The sequence below is a fragment of the Oncorhynchus nerka genome, linkage group LG5 (genome assembly GCF_034236695.1).
Source record: "Oncorhynchus nerka isolate Pitt River linkage group LG5, Oner_Uvic_2.0, whole genome shotgun sequence".
Lineage (NCBI taxonomy): Eukaryota > Metazoa > Chordata > Actinopteri > Salmoniformes > Salmonidae > Oncorhynchus > Oncorhynchus nerka.
Window position 1 is genome coordinate 6,758,812 of NC_088400.1, and position 18,424 is coordinate 6,777,235.

The window sequence follows — 18,424 nt, forward strand, 5'->3', positions numbered from 1 at the left end:
TCTAACCGCTAGGCTACGTGACTCTAACCGCTAGGCTACCTGCCTCTAACCACTAGGCTACCTGCCTCTAACCGCTAGGCTACCTGCCTCTAACCGCTAGGCTACGTGACTCTAAACGCTAGGCTACGTGACTCTAACCGCTAGGCTTCGTGCCTCTAACCGCTAGGCTTCCTGCCTCTAACCGCTAGGCTACCTGCCTCTAACCGCTAGGCTACGTGACTCTAACCGCTAGGCTACCTGCCTCTAACCGCTAGGCTACGTGACTCTAATCGCTAGGCTATGTGACTCTAACCGCTAGGCTTACGTGACTCTAACCGCTAGGCTACGTGACTCTAACCGCTAGGCTACGTGACTCTAACCGCTAGGCTTCCTGCCTCTAAGCGCTAGGCTTCCTGCCTCTAACCGCTAGGCTACCTGCCTCTAACCGCTAGGCTACGTGACTCTAACCGCTAGGCTTCCTGCCTCTAACCGCTAGGCTTCCTGCCTCTAACCGCTAGGCTACCTGCCTCTAACCGCTAGGCTACGTGACTCTAACCGCTAGGCTACCTGCCTCTAACCGCTAGGCTACGTGACTCTAATCGCTAGGCTATGTGACTCTAACCGCTAGGCTTACGTGACTCTAACCGCTAGGCTACGTGACTCTAACCGCTAGGCTACGTGACTCTAACCGCCAGGCTTCCTGCCTCAACCGCTAGGCTTCCTGCCTCTAACCGCTAGGCTACCTGCCTCTAACCGCTAGGCTACGTGACTCTAACCGCTAGGCTACCTGCCTCTAACCGCTAGGCTACGTGACTCTAATCGCTAGGCTATGTGACTCTAACCGCTAGGCTTACGTGACTCTAACCGCTAGGCTACGTGACTCTAACCGCTAGGCTACGTGACTCTAACCGCTAGGCTTCCTGCCTCTAAGCGCTAGGCTTCCTGCCTCTAACCGCTAGGCTACCTGCCTCTAACCGCTAGGCTACGTGACTCTAACCGCTAGGCTTCCTGCCTCTAACCGCTAGGCTTCCTGCCTCTAACCGCTAGGCTACCTGCCTCTAACCGCTAGGCTACGTGACTCTAACCGCTAGGCTACCTGCCTCTAACCGCTAGGCTACGTGACTCTAATCGCTAGGCTATGTGACTCTAACCGCTAGGCTTACGTGACTCTAACCGCTAGGCTACGTGACTCTAACCGCTAGGCTACGTGACTCTAAACCGCTAGGGCTAACCGCTAGGCTACCTGCCTCTAACCGCTAGGCTACGTGACTCTAACCGCTAGGCTTCCTGCCTGTAACCGCTAGGCTACCTGCCTCTAACCGCTAGGCTACGTGACTCTAACCGCTAGGCTTCCTGCCTGTAACCGCTAGGCTACCTGCCGCTCCATCATTGGTTTCACACGCATCAAAAGCTAAGCGAATATATGTAGTATTTAATAAAGATATTCACATTAATTCCCTCTACCATCTGGGTGGTGATCCAATTACTTTTCACATCATAAATTGGTTGACGTGTAATTTCGGACAATCACGTAAATCTACCAAATTAATAATCTGGATGTCAAAAAACATGAATTCCAGTCTCTTGCCACCAGCACATTTAAGTCATAGTCATTAGTCAAACTTAGTTCCTCTCAATAAACCCACCACAAACCAATACATCACAGTGTACCATTGGATTTCTCCTTGGACCACATGGATATCTCCACATCACTGACATCCAAACGACCTCTCATTGCTGCCAAACAAACAACTTCTCATCAACCTGCTTTCTCTGAAAATATACGACACAACCCAAAAGAAATCGAAACCCTGACCCCTTTCCTTATCACATTCTAACAAGAGGTTTGAGTCAGCAGCTGTTATCATGAATGATATCTCAATTCCACCCTCAATCGCCTTGGAAGAGAAATACCACCACCATCTCCCTGTCAATGGCAGTAACTCAGTTGTTTTTCACGATGGCTTATAGGCTCTCAGTTGGTGGTTGACACCCAGTCTGACGTTAAGATCCATATAAAACATGGGGAATAAGCGAGCAGTAGGAGGATGTATTACCTAGTAAGAAAGGGAATTGTTAAAGAATTTGCAAGATACGAAAAAAATCTAACAACCCCTTTTCCAATTAAAATGTTATGTTTGTATCCTTTAAATGTGTTGCTATGGACCTATCCCAACAGGTATCCCCGTGGGAACAGTCTTATTGTGGGTCTAATACATTAAATGTGTTGCTATGGACCTATCACAACAGGTATCCCCAACAGGTATGGACCTATCCCAACAGGTATATGTAGGAGATGTTTTATTGTGGGTCTAATACATTAAATGTGTTGCTATGGACCTATCCCAACAGGTATATGTAGGAGATGTTTTATTGTGGGTCTAATACATTAAATGTGTTGCTATGGACCTATCCCAACAGGTATCCCCGTGGGAACAGTCTTATTGTGGGTCTAATACATTAAATGTGTTGCTATGGACCTATCACAACAGGTATCCCCGTGGGAACAGTCTTATTGTGGGTCTAATACATTAAATGTGTTGCTATGGACCTATCCCAACAGGTATATGTAGGAGATGTTTTATTGTGGGTCTAATACATTAAATGTGTTGCTATGGACCTATCCCAACAGGTATCCCCGTGGGAACAGTCTTATTGTGCATATTTAGCCAACTAGGTAAAATGGTTTGCTAACACCTGCTAATTTTCCACTTAAATATGCATTTCCCCTTTCCTGAAGTCACACAGGCCTCGGCAGAGTAACCATATAGGTGATCTATGAATGTGGAATGCAAACCTCACTAAGGAATTGAATGTAGTTTTCACTATCAAGGTAAAAACCTATATTTCTACATGCAATACATTTTCAGCATATTTCATACACACAGACATATATATATATTTTTTTAACCTTTATTTAAATAGGCAAGTCAGTTAAGAACAAATTCTTACTTTCAATAACGGCCTAGGAAGGATTTGTACCTTGTCAGCTCAGGGGTTTGAACCTGCCGCCCCATATGACATATCAGCAAGCACCACGAACACTCACACCCCTGTAAATAAGAACGGTTGAATCGGCAATGAAACCACTAATTCTAAAGGGCCTAGAAGTTTAGAGAGTTGGGCCTGTAATCGGAAATTTCGCTGGTTTGAGTCCCCGAGTCGACTAGATTCTTTTTTAAAATTTTTAACTGCCGATGTGCCCTTGAGCAAGGCTCTTAAACCCTAGTTGCTCTGGATAAGAGTGTCTACTAAATGAGTCAAATGTAAATACATGTCTGATTCTACGCCTCTTCATTTAAACCAAACTGACGTACTATGAATCAATATCTTACCAGCTGTATCCTACATCATCTATCAAGGCTGTGGAAACGTTAGGCTGACAAGACGACTTCACTGACACGCTTTACAACACGCAGTGTTGTCTCAAATAGCACCCTATTCCACATACAGGGCACTTCCACTGACCAGAGAACTGGGTGCAATTTGGGACGCTATGCTCCCTGGTCAAAGGAAGTGCATTATAGGAAACAGGGTGCAATTTGGGACGCTATGCTCCCTGGTCAAAGGAAGTGCATTATAGGAAACAGGGTGCAATTTGGGACGCTATGCTCCCTGGTCAAAGGAAGTGCATTATAGGAAACAGGGTGCAATTTGGGACGCTATGCTCCCTGGTCAAACGAAGTGCATTATAGGAAACAGGGTGCAATTTGGGACGCTATGCTCCCTGGTCAAAGGAAGTGCATTATAGGAAACAGGGTGCAATTTGGGACGCTATGCTCCCTGGTCAAAGGAAGTGCATTATAGGAAACAGGGTGCAATTTGGGACGCTATGCTCCCTGGTCAAAGGAAGTGCATTAAAGGAAAAAGGGTGCAATTTGGGACGCAGTCAGGGGGTTCCTAATAGCAGGAAGGGAGAGATAAAGTATATTAATATAGTATATTGATACAGTATATTAATATAGTATATTGATACAGTATATTAATATAGTATATTGATACAGTATATTAATATAGTATATTGATACAGTATATTGATACAGTATATTAATATAGTATATTGATACAGTATATTAATATAGTATATTGATACAGTATATTAATATAGTATATTGATACAGTATATTAATATAGTATATTGTTACAGTATATTAATATAGTATATTGATACAGTATTTTAATATAGTATATTGATACAGTATATTAATATAGTATATTGATACAGTATATTGATACAGTATATTAATATAGTATATTGATACAGTATATTAATATAGTATATTGATACAGTATATTGATACAGTATATTAATATAGTATATTGATACAGTATATTGATACAGTATATTAATATGCTATATTGATACAGTATATTGATAGAGTATATTCATATACTATATTGATACAGTATATTAATGCAGTATACTGATGCAGTATACTGATATAGTATATTGGTACAGTATATTGGTACAGTATACTGATACAGTATATTGGTACAGTATATTGATACACTATATTGATACAGTATATGGGTACAGTATATTATTACAGTATATTGATACACTATATTGATACAGTATATGGGTACAGTATATTATTACAGTATATTGATACAGTACATTGGTACAGTATATTGGGGCAATAACCCTTATCCATTAATAGCCAATGCCCCTGGTAGATACAGACACAACGAGACCTGATACCTCTGGTAGATACAGACACAAACAGACCTGATACCTCTGGTAGATACAGACACAAACAGACCTGATACCTCTGGTAGATACAGACAAAGAGACCTGATACCTCTGGTAGATACAGACACAAAGAGACCTGATACCTCTGGTAGATACAGACACAAACAGACCTGATACCTCTGGTAGATACAGACAAAGAGACCTGCACCTCTGGTAGATACAGACAAAGAGACCTGATACCTCTGGTAGATACAGACACAAAGAGACATAATACCTCTGGTAGATACAGACAAAGAGACCTGATACCTCTGGTAGATACAGACACAAAGAGACCTGATACCTCTGGTAGATACAGACACAAAGAGACCTGAAACCTCTGGTAGATACAGACAAAGAGACCTGAAACCTCTGGTAGATACAGACACAAAGAGACCTGATACCTCTGGTAGATACAGACACAAAGAGACCTGATACCTCTGGTAGATACAGACACAAAGAGACCTGATACCTCTGGTAGATACAGACACAAAGAGACCTGATACCTCTGGTATATACAGACACAACGAGACCTGATACCTCTGGTAGATACAGACACAAAGAGACCTGATACCTCTGGTAGATACAGACACAAAGAGACCTGATACCTCTGGTAGATACAGACACAAAGAGACTTGATACCTCTGGTAGATACAGACACAAAGATACTTGATACCTCTGGTAGATACAGACACAAAGAGACTTGATACCTCTGGTAGATACAGACACAAAGAGACCTGATACCTCTGGTAGATACAGACACAAAGAGACCTGATACCCTACAAAAAAAGATCTGTGGTTGTGCTCTAAACCAGATACTCCTGGTAGATACAAACACAAAGAGACCTATTGCAAAGGTACTTACTGTACCTCTTCAATAGTAACTTACTGTACCTCTTCAATAGTAACTTACTGTCCCTCTGGTATGGTAACTTACTGTACCTCTTCAATAGTAACTTACTGTACCTCTTCAATAGTAACTTACTGTACCTCTTCAATAGTAACTTACTGTACCTCTTCAATAGTAACTTACTGTACCTCTTCAATAGTCACTTACTGTACCTCTTCAATAGTAACTTACTGTACCTCTTCAATAGTAACTTACTGTACCTCTTCAATAGTAACTTACTGTACCTCTGGTATGGTAACTTACTGTACCTCTTCAATAGTAACTTACTGTACCTCTTCAATAGTAACTTACTGTCTCTCTGACAAATGAACATTGTGCTCACCTCATTGTATTTTCTTGTATTCCTGCCTACATACTGTATGTTACCTCCATCACATGTATTCCTGAAACAATGCCTAGGTATTGTGGCATTAAGAATTCTTGATGGAGATTTCAAAAGATGCTCCTAGTTTAGAGGCTAATTTAATGGCTGATGAACAACACCATTCTGAAAAGAAAATAAACACCTCATGGAAATGTACTGCTCCCTAGAGCGTTGTTCCAAAGCAATTAGTGTCCTGGAGATTGGTAGGCATGAAAAATCCTTACAGCGTTCCTTTGAGCCCAAACAGGAAATGATACATCTAGGTTTTACAGCCTCGGTCCCTTATTCAGTCTAGTTTAGTGTTGCCAACCAAGGCTGTGTCCCCAACTGGCCCCCTATAGTCCCTGGTCAAAAGTAGTTCACTATATAGGGAATATGGTGCTATTTGGAATGAGCTCAAGACTCTCTGAGTCACACAGGGATAAATGTGACAGGGCAATAAATTACAGCAGTATTTACCATAAAACATCCCAATTAATGTTTATACTATAGGCTGTGAACCCGGCTTCCTATGTACAGTTGACGACAGAAGTTTACATACACTTAGGTTAGAGTCATTAAAAGTAGTTTTTCAACCACTCTACACATTTCTTGTTAACAAACTATAGTTTTGGCAAGTCGGTTAGGATATCTACTTTGTAGTTGACACAAGACATTTTTCCAACAATTGTTTACAGACAGATTATTTAACTTATAATTCACAGGATCACAATTCCAGTGGATCAGAAGTTTACATACACTAAGTTGACTGTGCACTTAAACAGCTTGGAAAATTCCAGAAAATGGTGTAATGGCTATAGAAGCTTCTGATTTGAGTCAATTGGAGGTGTACCTGTGGATGTATTTCAAGGCCTACCTTCAAACTCAGTGCCTTTTTGCTTGACATCATGGGAAAATCTAAAGAAATCAGCCAAGACCTCAGAAAACAATTGTAGACCTCCACAAGTTTGGTTCATCCTTGGGAGCAATTTCCAAACGCCTGAAGGTACCGCGTTCATCTGTACAAACAATAATTTGCAAGGATAAACACCATGGGACCACGCAGCCATCATACCGCTCTGGAAGGAGACACGTTCTGTCTCCCAGAGATGAACGTACTTTGGTGCGAAAAGTGAATCAATCCCCGAACAACAGCAAAGGACCTTGTGAAGATGCTGGAGGAAACAGGTACAAAAGTATCTATATCCACATTAAAATAAGTCCTATATCGACATAACCTGAAAGGCCGCTCACCAAGGAAGAAGCCACTGCTCCAAAACCGCCATAAAAAAAGCCAGACTACGTTTTGCAACTGCACATGGGGACAAAAATATAACTGTTTGGCCATAACGACCATCGCTATGTGTGGAGGAAAAAGGGGGAGGCTTGCAAGCTGAAGAACACCATCCCAACCGTGAAGCATGGGGGTGGCAGCATCATGCTGTGGGGGTGCTTTGCTGAAGGAGGGATTGGTGCACTTTACAAAATAGATGGCGTCATGAGGTAGGAAAATTATGTGGATATATTGAAGCAACATCTCAAGACATCAGTCATGAAGTTAGTGCTTGGTCGCAAATGGGTCTTCCAAATCAACAATGAACCCAAGCATACTTCCAAAGTTGTGGCAAAATGGCTTAAGGACAACAAAGTCAACGCCCTGACCTCAATCCCATAGAAAATATGTGGGCAGAACTGAACGAGTGTGTGAGAGCAAGGAGGCCTACAAACCTGACTCAGTTACACCAGCTCTGTCAGGAGGAATGGGACAACATTCACCCAACTTATTGTGGGAAGCTTGTGGAAGGCTACCAGAAATGTTTGACCCAAGTTAAACGACCTGGTTAAATAAAGGTGTTCTCAACTAGCCTACCTGGTTAAATAAAGGTGATCTCAACTAGCCTACCTGGTTAAATAAAGGTGTTCTCAACTAGCCTACCTGGTTAAATAAAGGTGTTCTCAACTAGCCTACCTGGTTAAATAAAGGTGTTCTCAACTAGCCTACCTGGTTAAATAAAGGTGTTCTCAACTAGCCTACCTGGTTAAATAAAGGTGTTCTCAACTAGCCTACCTGGTTAAATAAAGGTGTTCTCAACTAGCCTACCTGGTTAAATAAAGGTGTTCTCAACTAGCCTACCTGGTTAAATAAAGGTGTTCTCAACTAGCCTACCTGGTTAAATAAAGGTGTTCTCAACTAGCCTACCTGGTTAAATAAAGGTGTTCTCAACTAGCCTACCTGGTTAAATAAAGGTGTTCTCAACTAGCCTACCTGGTTAAATAAAGGTGATCTCAACTAGCCTACCTGGTTAAATAAAGGTGTTCTCAACTAGCCTACCTGGTTAAATAAAGGTGTTCTCAACTAGCCTACCTGGTTAAATAAAGGTGTTCTCAACTAGCCTACCTGGTTAAATAAAGGTGTTCTCAACTAGCCTACCTGGTTAAATAAAGGTGTTCTCAACTAGCCTACCTGGTTAAATAAAGGTGTTCTCAACTAGCCTACCTGGTTAAATAAAGGTGTTCTCAACTAGCCTACCTGGTTAAATAAAGGTGTTCTCAACTAGCCTACCTGGTTAAATAAAGGTGTTCTCAACTAGCCTACCTGGTTAAATAAAGGTGTTCTCAACTAGCCTACCTGGTTAAATAAAGGTGTTCTCAACTAGCCTACCTGGTTAAATAAAGGTGTTCTCAACTAGCCTACCTGGTTAAATAAAGGTGTTCTCAACTAGCCTACCTGGTTAAATAAAGGTGTTCTCAACTAGCCTACCTGGTTAAATAAAGGTGAAATAAAAATTAAATAAAAAATTAGGGAATGTTTACTAGGATTAAATGTCAGGAATTGTGAAAAACTGAGTTAAGATGTATTTGGCTCAGGTGGTAAGTAAAACTTCAGTTTTCAACTATATAAAATAAAATGCATTCAGCAAAATTAGTTCGACAGAATTTTGTTTCTGAAAAGAGGAAAGCGACACGTTGTCCTGTGTGTGTGTGAATTCTGTTCCTGTTCTCTTTTTATATGGTGGTGTGGACTGATATATGACGTCATAGATGTTGACATTTCTTACAGTCTCCATGTACAGTGTTGTTCTTTGAAAACTATGAATCTCCTCATAGAAAAAAAGCTTTTAGGATCAGTTAATTCCCCCTGAGAGTTGAGATTGTTTACGCAGTGTAACAAACAACTTAAATGTCAGCAAGTGGATTTTATCCCTTGAAGGACACTAAAGTAACTGGTCTGAATTATTGGCCACAAATCTGAAGGATTATTTTGACTCTGTAAAACAGCATGTAATCTACCGGTCTTTGGGGAGCGGGGCTCAGAATACAGCTTTACCACAATACTGTGAAGGGGAAGCCAGCTCAATTGCTTAGTCCATGTCTATAACACGTTTTGTTTGGCAGGCGAGGCGGATTTGCTCAGATTGTCAACAGACTGTCCCGCTGGAGTTATAGCGCTCAGTTTCTTTACCACTTAGGTACGCAGTTTAGTTGTTACACTTTTAATCTGGCTCAGACTGGTGGGGAAAGATGGCGGTTTAGTCAATATAAATGATGTTTGACTGCCGCATAGCAAGTTGCCTTTTATCAAATCACTATAATTGTGTTACGTTGATTGTGATACAATATACCTTTTAGGTCTGCTAGGTTCACTCTTCGCTCCAAAAAGGTTATTTGTCTGTCCCCGTAAGAGAACCCATCTTGTTTCCAGGTAAAACTATTTTGGGTTCCAGGTAGAACCCTTTAGGGTTCCATGTAGAACCCTCGGTGTAAAGGGTACTACGTGGAACCCAAAAGGGTTCTACCTGGAACCAAAATGGTTCTACTCAAAGAGTTTTCTTTGGGATAGTCGAAGAACCCTTTAAGATTCTAGATAGCACCTTTTTTCTAAGAGTGTATGCTGTATCCAACTTCTCATACTTGGTTAAACAAAACAAAACATTACAGTGATACTGTAGGTCTCTCAGTTTTTGTTTATGGGGGGGGGTTCTACCAAATGGGAATTGCGTTCCTCTTATAAAATAATATATTATTCACAGTTCATATGTGGTTCATAAAAATGCTGATATAAGTTGTCATATAACTTCTTCCATGTAGGGCTATAACCATGATTACTTACACATATCCTTCTTCTTCTTCTTCTGCTCCCCCCCCCCCTCCTCCTCTTCCTCCTCCTACTCCAGGATGTGCTCCAACGGCTCAGATGAGTTCTTCCAGGCTACAAACCATGCGGAACAGACCTTTCGCAAGATGGAGACTTATTTTCAGCACAAGCAGCTGTGTGATGTTGTCTTGATAGCAGGAGATCATAAGATCCCGGCTCACAGGTGAGTGTGCATGCTGCTCTTCTTAAATGTAATTACACCTGGTGAAATACTGGCTCTGTTCCAAGTGACACCCTTATTCCCTGTAAAGTGCACTACTTTTGACCACGGATCATAAGGCTCTGGTTAAAAGTAGGGCACTATATAGGGAATTTGGTGCCATTTGGGACATAGCCTATATGATTAATCTGGATCAATAATATTATGATAGCCACCTGTGGGAATCTTTTCACTGATTACCACCATAGATAACACAAGACTTAGATTATCTGTACAATCAATTTTTACTATCTAATAAAACAAGGCTGCTCTTATTTCAGAAGGGCTTCAGATAGCAATTTGAGGGTCCAGAAAATCCAGAGGAATTTTTATTTATTTAACCTTTATTTAACCAGGCAAGTCAGTTAAAGAACAAATTATTATTTATGATGGCCTACTGGGGAACAGTGGGTTAACTGCCTTGTTCAGGGGCAGAACGACAGATTTTTACCTTGTCAGCTCAAGGATTCAATCTAGTAACCTTTCGGTTACTGGCCCAACGCTCTAACCACTAGGCTACCTGTCTCCCCTACACTCTAACCACTAGACTACCTGTCTCCCCTACACTCTAACCACTAGGCTACCTGCCGCCCCTACACTCTAACCACTAGGCTACCTGTCTCCCCTACACTCTAACCACTAGGCTACCCTGCCACCTCTACACTCTAACCACTAGGCTACCTGCCACCTCTACACTCTAACCACTAGGCTACCTGCCGCCCCTACACTCTAACCACTAGGCTACCTGCCGCCCCTACACTCTAACCACTAGGCTACCTGTCTCCCCTACACTCTAACCACTAGGCTACCTGCCGCCCCTACACTCTAACCACTAGGCTACCTGTCTCCCCTACACTCTAACCACTAGGCTACCTGCCGCCCCTACACTCTAACCACTAGGCTACCTGTCTCCCCTACACTCTAACCACTAGGCTACCTGTCTCCCCTACCTGTCTCCCTACACTCTAACCACTAGGCTACCTGCCGCCCCTACACTCTAACCACTAGGCTACCTGTCTCCCCTACACTCTAACCACTAGGCTACCTGTCTCCCCTACACTCTAACCACTAGGCTACCTGTCTCCCCTACACTCTAACCATTAGACTACCTGCCGCCCCTACACTCTAACCACTAGGCTACCTGCCGCCCCTACACTCTAACCACTAGGCTACCTGCCGCCCCTACACTCTAACCACTAGGCTACCTGCCGCCCCTACACTCTAACCACTAGGCTACCTGTCTCCCCCACAAACAGGAATGACTGTTAACTGAATGGGTGTGGGTGAAGAAAACAACAGAAAAACATGTTGCATGGCCTCAACAGGGCAATCGAAAAAAAACGAGTCATGACTCCTTGACATAAGCATTCATAAAACACTTAGTACAAAGCGCAATACGACACGATCATTACACATGCATTTACAAAAGTTTTATTATCTGCTCTGTAGAGGACAGACCATAATATCATCTGTTTCATTTAATAACACATTTCAAAGAAAACTCATTTCCTTGTGCTAGCAGATTTTGATTACTGTCCACTTCAGTTCTTACATTAGCAGACTTGTGAAGCAAACCAGACGGAGACATTAACACGATTAGAGCTCTTGAATCTTTTATCTATTAGAAATAATTGTAAATGTTGTTTATGACATACTTTCATTTGTATTTTTTTCACATGCTGCTTCAACTAAATAGGATGTAGTCAAGGGGAACACAAAGGGTTGTTAGGGGCGGTTAGAGAATCACTGAGCTGAACATCCACTGAAACACCCAGCCAGTCAGCCATTCAACCTGTAAATCACTGAGCTGAACATCCACTGAAACACCCAGCCAGTCAGCCATTCAACATGTAAATCACTGAGCTGTTTCCCAACATCCACTGAAACACCGAGCCAGTCAGCCATTCAACCTGTAAATCACTGAGCTGAACATCCACTGAAACACCCAGCCAGTCAGCCATTCAACCTGTAAATCACTGAGCTGAACATACACTGAAACACCCAGCCAGTCAGCCATTCAACCTGTAAATCACTGAGCTGAACATCCACTGAAACACCCAGCCAGTCAGCCATTCAACATGTAAATCACTGAGCTGAACATCCACTGAAACACAGAGCCAGTCAGCCATTCAACCTGTATATCACTGAGCTGAACATCCACTGAAACACCAGCCAGTCAGCCATTCAACCTGTAAATCACTGAGCTGAACATCCACTGAAACACCCAGCCAGTCAGCCATTCAACCTGTAAATCACTGAGCTGAACATCCACTGAAACACCCAGCCAGTCAGCCATTCAACCTGTAAATCACTGAGCTGAACATCCACTGAAACACCCAGCCAGTCAGCCATTCAACCTGTAAATCACTGAGCTGTTTCCCAAACATCTGAAACACCGGGTCAGCCAGTCCATCCATCCATCACCCACCTGTAAATCACTGAGCTGTGTCCCAACATCATCTGAAACACCCAGCCAGCAGCCATTCAACCTATAAATCACTGAGCTGAACATCCCATCTGAAACACCCAGCCAGTCAGCCATTCTACCTATAAATCACTGAGCTGTGTCCCAACATCATCTGAAACACCCAGCCAGCCATTCTACATATAAATCACTGAGCTGTTTCCAAACATCTGAAACACCCAGCCAGCCATTCAACCTATAAATCACTGAGCTGAACATCAAACATCTGAAACACCCAGCAGTCAGCCATTCAACCTGTAAATCACTGAGCTGAACATCCACTGAAACACCCAGCCAGTCAGCCATTCAACCTATAAATCACTGAGCTGAACATCCACTGAAACACCCAGCCAGTCAGCCATTCTACATATAAATCACTGAGCTGTTTCCCAAACATCTGAAACACCGGGTCAGCCATCCATCCATCCATCCAGCCACCCAGCCCGCCATTCTACATATAAATCACTGAGCTGTGTCCCAACATCATCTGAAACACCCAGCCAGCCATTCTACATATAAATCACTGAGCTGTTTCCCAAACATCTGAAACACCCAGCCCGCCATTCTACATATAAATCACTGAGCTGTTTCCCATCTGAAACACCCAGCCAGCCATTCTACATATAAATCACTGAGCTGTTTCCCAAACATCTGAAACACCCAGCCAGCCATTCTACATATAAATCACTGAGCTGTTTCCCAAACATCTGAAACACCCAGCCAGCCATTCTACATATAAATCACTGAGCTGTTTCCCAAACATCTGAAACACCCAGCCAGCCATTCTACATATAAATCACTGAGCTGTTTCCCAAACATCTGAAACACCCAGCCAGCCATTCTACATATAAATCACTGAGCTGTTTCCCATCTGAAACACCCAGCCAGCCAGACAGACTACCTTTCTACCTGTGAATCACTGAGCTGTGTCCCAATATCAATACCCAGAAAGCCAACCAGTCAGCCAGCCATTCAACCTTTTTAAAAAATCTAATAAAATCCCAATGTTTTGGTCACATACACATATTTAGCAGATGTTATTGTGGGTGTAGCAAAATGCTTGTGTTCTTAGCTCCAACAGTCCAGTAATATTTAACAATTCACAACAATACACACAAATCTAAAAGTAAAAATCTATAAATATTAGGACGAGTAATGTCTGAGTGGCATTGACTAAAATACAGTAGAAAGTAGTATATACATATAAAATGAGTAAAACAGAATGTAAACATTAAAGTGACCAGCGATTCCGTGTTTATGTACATAAGGCAGCGGCAGTGGTAGCCAGTAAAATAATGGAATTAAGAAATATATAAATATTAGTAATAATAATATCTAAAAATTCACAACACATAAAGATCTAATTGCCATTTCAGCCGGCTAGTGATGGATATTTAACAGTCTGATGGCCTTGAGATAGAAGCTGTTTTTCAGTCTTTCGGTCTCTGCTTTGATACACCTGTACTGACCTCGCCTTCTAGAACAGACCAGGGTGAACAGGTCGTGACTCTGGTGGTTGATGTCCTTGATGATCTTTTTGTCTTTCCTCTGACATTGAGTGCTGTAGATGTCCTGAAGGGCAGGCAGTGCGCCCACGGTGATGTGTTGAGCAGACTGCCCGACACATCACCGTGGAGAGCTCTCTGGAGTGCAGGTGGTACAGTTGCCGTACCAGGCGGTGATACAGCCCGACAGGATGCTCTGTAAAAGTTTGTGAGGGTCTCAAGGGGCCGAAAAAGTGTATGTGGAAAAGTTTGTGTGGGTGGACCATTTCAGATTGTCAGTGACGCCGAGGAAATTGAACCTTTTCACCTTCTCCACTGCGGCCCCGTCGATGTGGATAGGGGCATGTTCTCTCTGTTGTCTCCTGAAGTCCACGATCAGCACCTTTGTTTTGTTGACGTTGAGAGAAGGTTATTTCCTGGCACCACTCTGCCAGGGCCCTCACCTCCCCCCTGTAGGCTGTCTCATCATTGTTGGTAATCAGGCCTGCTACTGTTGTGTCGTCTGCAAACTTGATGATTGAGTTGGAGGCGTGCGTGACCACGCAGTCATTGTTGAACAGGGAGTACAGGAGGCGGCTGAGCACACACCTTTGTGGGGCCCCAGTGTTGAGGGTCAGTGTAGTGGAGATGTTGTTTCCTACCTTCTCCACCTGGAGGAGGCCCGTCAGGAAGTCCAGGACCTAGTTGAACAAGGCGGGGTTCAGACCCAGGGTCCCGAGCTTAATGATGAGCTTGGCGGGTACTATGGTGCTGAATGCTGAGCTATAGTCAATGAACAGTATTCTTACATAGGTATTCCTCTTGTCCAGATGGGATAGGACAGTGTGCAGTGCGATGTTGATTGCATCGTCTGTGGATCTATTGGGGTGGTATGCAAATTGAAGTGAGTCTAGGGTGTCAGGTAAGGTGGAGGTGATATGATCCTTAACTAGCCTCTCAAAGCACTTCATGATGACAGAAGTGAGGGCTTCGAGGCGATAGTCATTTAATTCAGTTACCTTTGCTTTCAACAATGGTGGACATCTTGAAGCAAGTGGGGACAGCAGACTGGGATATGGAGAGATTGAATATGTCCGTAAACACGCCAGCCAGCTGGTCTGCGCATGCTCTGAGGACGCGGCTAGGGACACTGTCTGGGCCGGGAGCCAAGGGTTAACATGCTTAAATGTCACGGAGAAGGAGAGCACACAGTCCTTGGTAGTGGGGCCGCATCGGTGGCACTGTGTTATCCGTTATCCTCAAAGCGGGCGAAGAAGACATTTAGCTTGTACGAGAGCAAGATGTCGGTGTCCGCGATGTGGCTGGTTTTCCGTTTGTAATCCGTGATTGTCTGTAGACCCTGCCACATACGTCTTGTGTCTGTGATTGTCTATAAACCCTGCCACATACGTCTTGTGTCAACTGATTGTCTATAGACCCTGCCACATACGTCTTGTGTCTGTGATTGTCTATAGACCTTGCCACATACGTCTTGTGTCTGTGATTGTCTATAGACCCTGCCACATACGTCTTGTGTCTGTGATTGTCTATAGACCCTGCCACATATGTCTTGTGTCTGTGATTGTCTATAGACCCTGCCACATACGTCTTGTGTCTGTGATTGTCTATAGACCCTGCCACATACGTCTTGTGTCTGTGATTGTCTATAGACCCTGCCACATACGTCTTGTGTCTGTGATTGTCTATAGACCCTGCCACTTTCGTCTTGTGTCTGTGATTGTCTGTAGACCCTGCCACATACGTCTTGTGTCTGTGATTGTCTATAGACCCTGCCACATACGTCTTGTGTCTGTGATTGTCTATAGACCTTGCCACATACGTCTTGTGTCTGTGATTGTCTGTAGACCCTGCCACATACGTCTTGTGTCTGTGATTGTCTATAGACCCTGCCACATACGTCTTGTGTCTGTGATTGTCTATAGACCTTGCCACATACGTCTTGTGTCTGTGATTGTCTGTAGACCCTGCCACATACGTCTTGTGTCTGAGTCATTAAATTGCAACTCCACTTTGTCTGACGTTTTGCCTGTTTCATTGCGATATGGAAGGAATAATTGCACTGTTTGTATTCAACCATTTTCCCAGTCACCGTGGTTTCCACCGCGGTGGTTCACACTTTCAGTTTATCAGTTCACGGTTTTGGTTTGGGTAGGTTTTAATATTCACAGTGGGAACAACATCCCCTATACACTTCAGAACGGCAGATTTGTACCTTGTCAGCTTGGGGATTTGATCCATCAACCTTTCGGTTACTGGCCCAACGCTCCAACCACCTGTCTACCTGCCGCCCCACTATACGTTATCACAATCACACCATGAGTAGTTACTCATGAAACATACACCACCGCCTGTCTTCGTCCCAGAGAGTTCTTTATTCCTGTCTGTGTGATGTACTGAGCCCAACTGGCTGTATGGACGGGGACAGTATATCCGAAGAAAGATGTGATTCCGAGAAACAGCGTATGTTACATTCCCTGATGTCGCTCTGGAAGGAGATCCTCGCCCTGAGCTCGTTTACTTTATTGCCCAGGGACTGAACATTAGTGAGTAAAATATTGGATGGTGTGCAGCCTCTGGGATAAGTTAAATTGCCCTAGGGGTTACAAACAAACGATCCATTTCGGGAAAGTCGTATTTCTAGTGGTAATGCTGGTGAGTTACCGCCATCTGTATGTAATAATTACACAAAAAATGTTCTGGGCTAATAATGTAAGAAATGACAAAAAAAAAAACTAAGTTGCTTAGGAGCTAGATGCAGAGCTGCCATGTCTGTCGGCACCATCTTCTTAATTAAAAATCACTGAGCTGAGGTGGGCTATATTTGAAAACATGGCACCAAAATTGTTCAAACAGGCTGTGCTATTCGCTGATATACCGCTGGTATACTGTCTGTCTGACATATCCTCTGGTATACTGTCTGTCTGATATACCACCTGGTATACTGTCTGTCTGATATACCACCTGGTATACTGTCTGTCTGATATACCACCTGGTATACTGTATGTCTGTCATGGAACAGCATTTGGATAGTAAATATAGGCCATAGTATAACAGTTAAACTTGCAACTCAAAATCAGAGCATTTGGTTACATTCCTGGTCGAATTAGCTTTTGTACACCAGGACAGCCTCTCAGCTCCGTCACATCTCCCTCTCAGCTCTCTCACAGCTCACTCTCAGCTCCCTCACATCTCCCTCTCAGCTCCATCACAGTTCTCGCTCAGTACCCTCACATTTCCCTCTCAGCTTCCTCTCAGCTCCTTCTCAGCTCCCTCACAGCTCCCTCACATCTCCCTCTCAGCTCTCTCACAGCTCCCTCTCAGCTCCCTCACATCTTCCTCTCAGCTCCATCACAATTCCCTCTCAGTTCCCTCACATTTCCCTCTCAGCTTCCTCTCAGCTCCTTCTCAGCTCCCTCACAGCTCCCTCTCAGCTCCTTCTCAGCTCCCTCACAGCTCCCTCTCAGCTCCCTCACATCTTCCTCTCAGCTCCGCCACATCTCCCTCTCAGCTCCCTCTCAGTTCCCTCTCAGCTCCTTCTCAGCTCCCTCACAGCTCCCTCTCAGTTCCCTCTCAGCTCCTTCTCAGCTCCGCCACATCTCCCTCTCAGCTCCCTCACAGCTCCCTCTCAGCTCCGCTACGTCTCCCTCTCAGCTCCGCCACATCTCCCTCTCAGCTCCCTCACAGCTCCCTCTCAGCTCCCTCTCAGCTCCGCTACGTCTCCCTCTCAGCTCCCTCACAGCTCCCTCTCAGCTCCCTCTCAGCTCCGCCACATCTCCCTCACAGCTCCCTCTCAGCTCCCTCACAGTTCCCTCACATCTCTATCAGCATGCCATTATGTAACAGATAATCAATGCATATGAAAACGTTAATACAAGGCTGTTGGTTGTGTTGTGTGTGCAGACTGATCCTCAGTGCAGTGACTGTTGCCCCCAAATGGCACCCTATTCCCTCTACAGTTATATACTGTAATGCACTACTTTTGACCAGAGAGTAGTGCACTAAACAGGGAATAGCGTACCATTTGTGACGGGCCCTCTGATTTATTTGATGTTTGCTGCTGTGTGCAGACTAGTGCAGTCTCTGACTACTACTTGGTTGTTGTTGTCCTATACAGACTGGTTCTTAGTGCAGTATCTGAC

At 43.7% G+C, this 18,424-nt stretch overlaps 1 protein-coding gene across 4 annotated transcripts in view; it reads left to right on the forward strand.

Annotated features, from left to right (window-relative positions):
- LOC115127145 (kelch-like protein 4) overlaps positions 1-18,424 on the forward strand; it is a 95,090-nt gene that overhangs the window by 41,281 nt on the left and 35,385 nt on the right. For all 4 annotated transcript variants that reach the window (XM_065018302.1, XM_065018303.1, XM_065018301.1 and 1 more), the window contains one exon: positions 10,137-10,280. In XM_065018302.1, the coding sequence (XP_064874374.1) occupies positions 10,137-10,280 (144 nt within the window). The remainder of the gene's footprint in view (positions 1-10,136; positions 10,281-18,424) is intronic.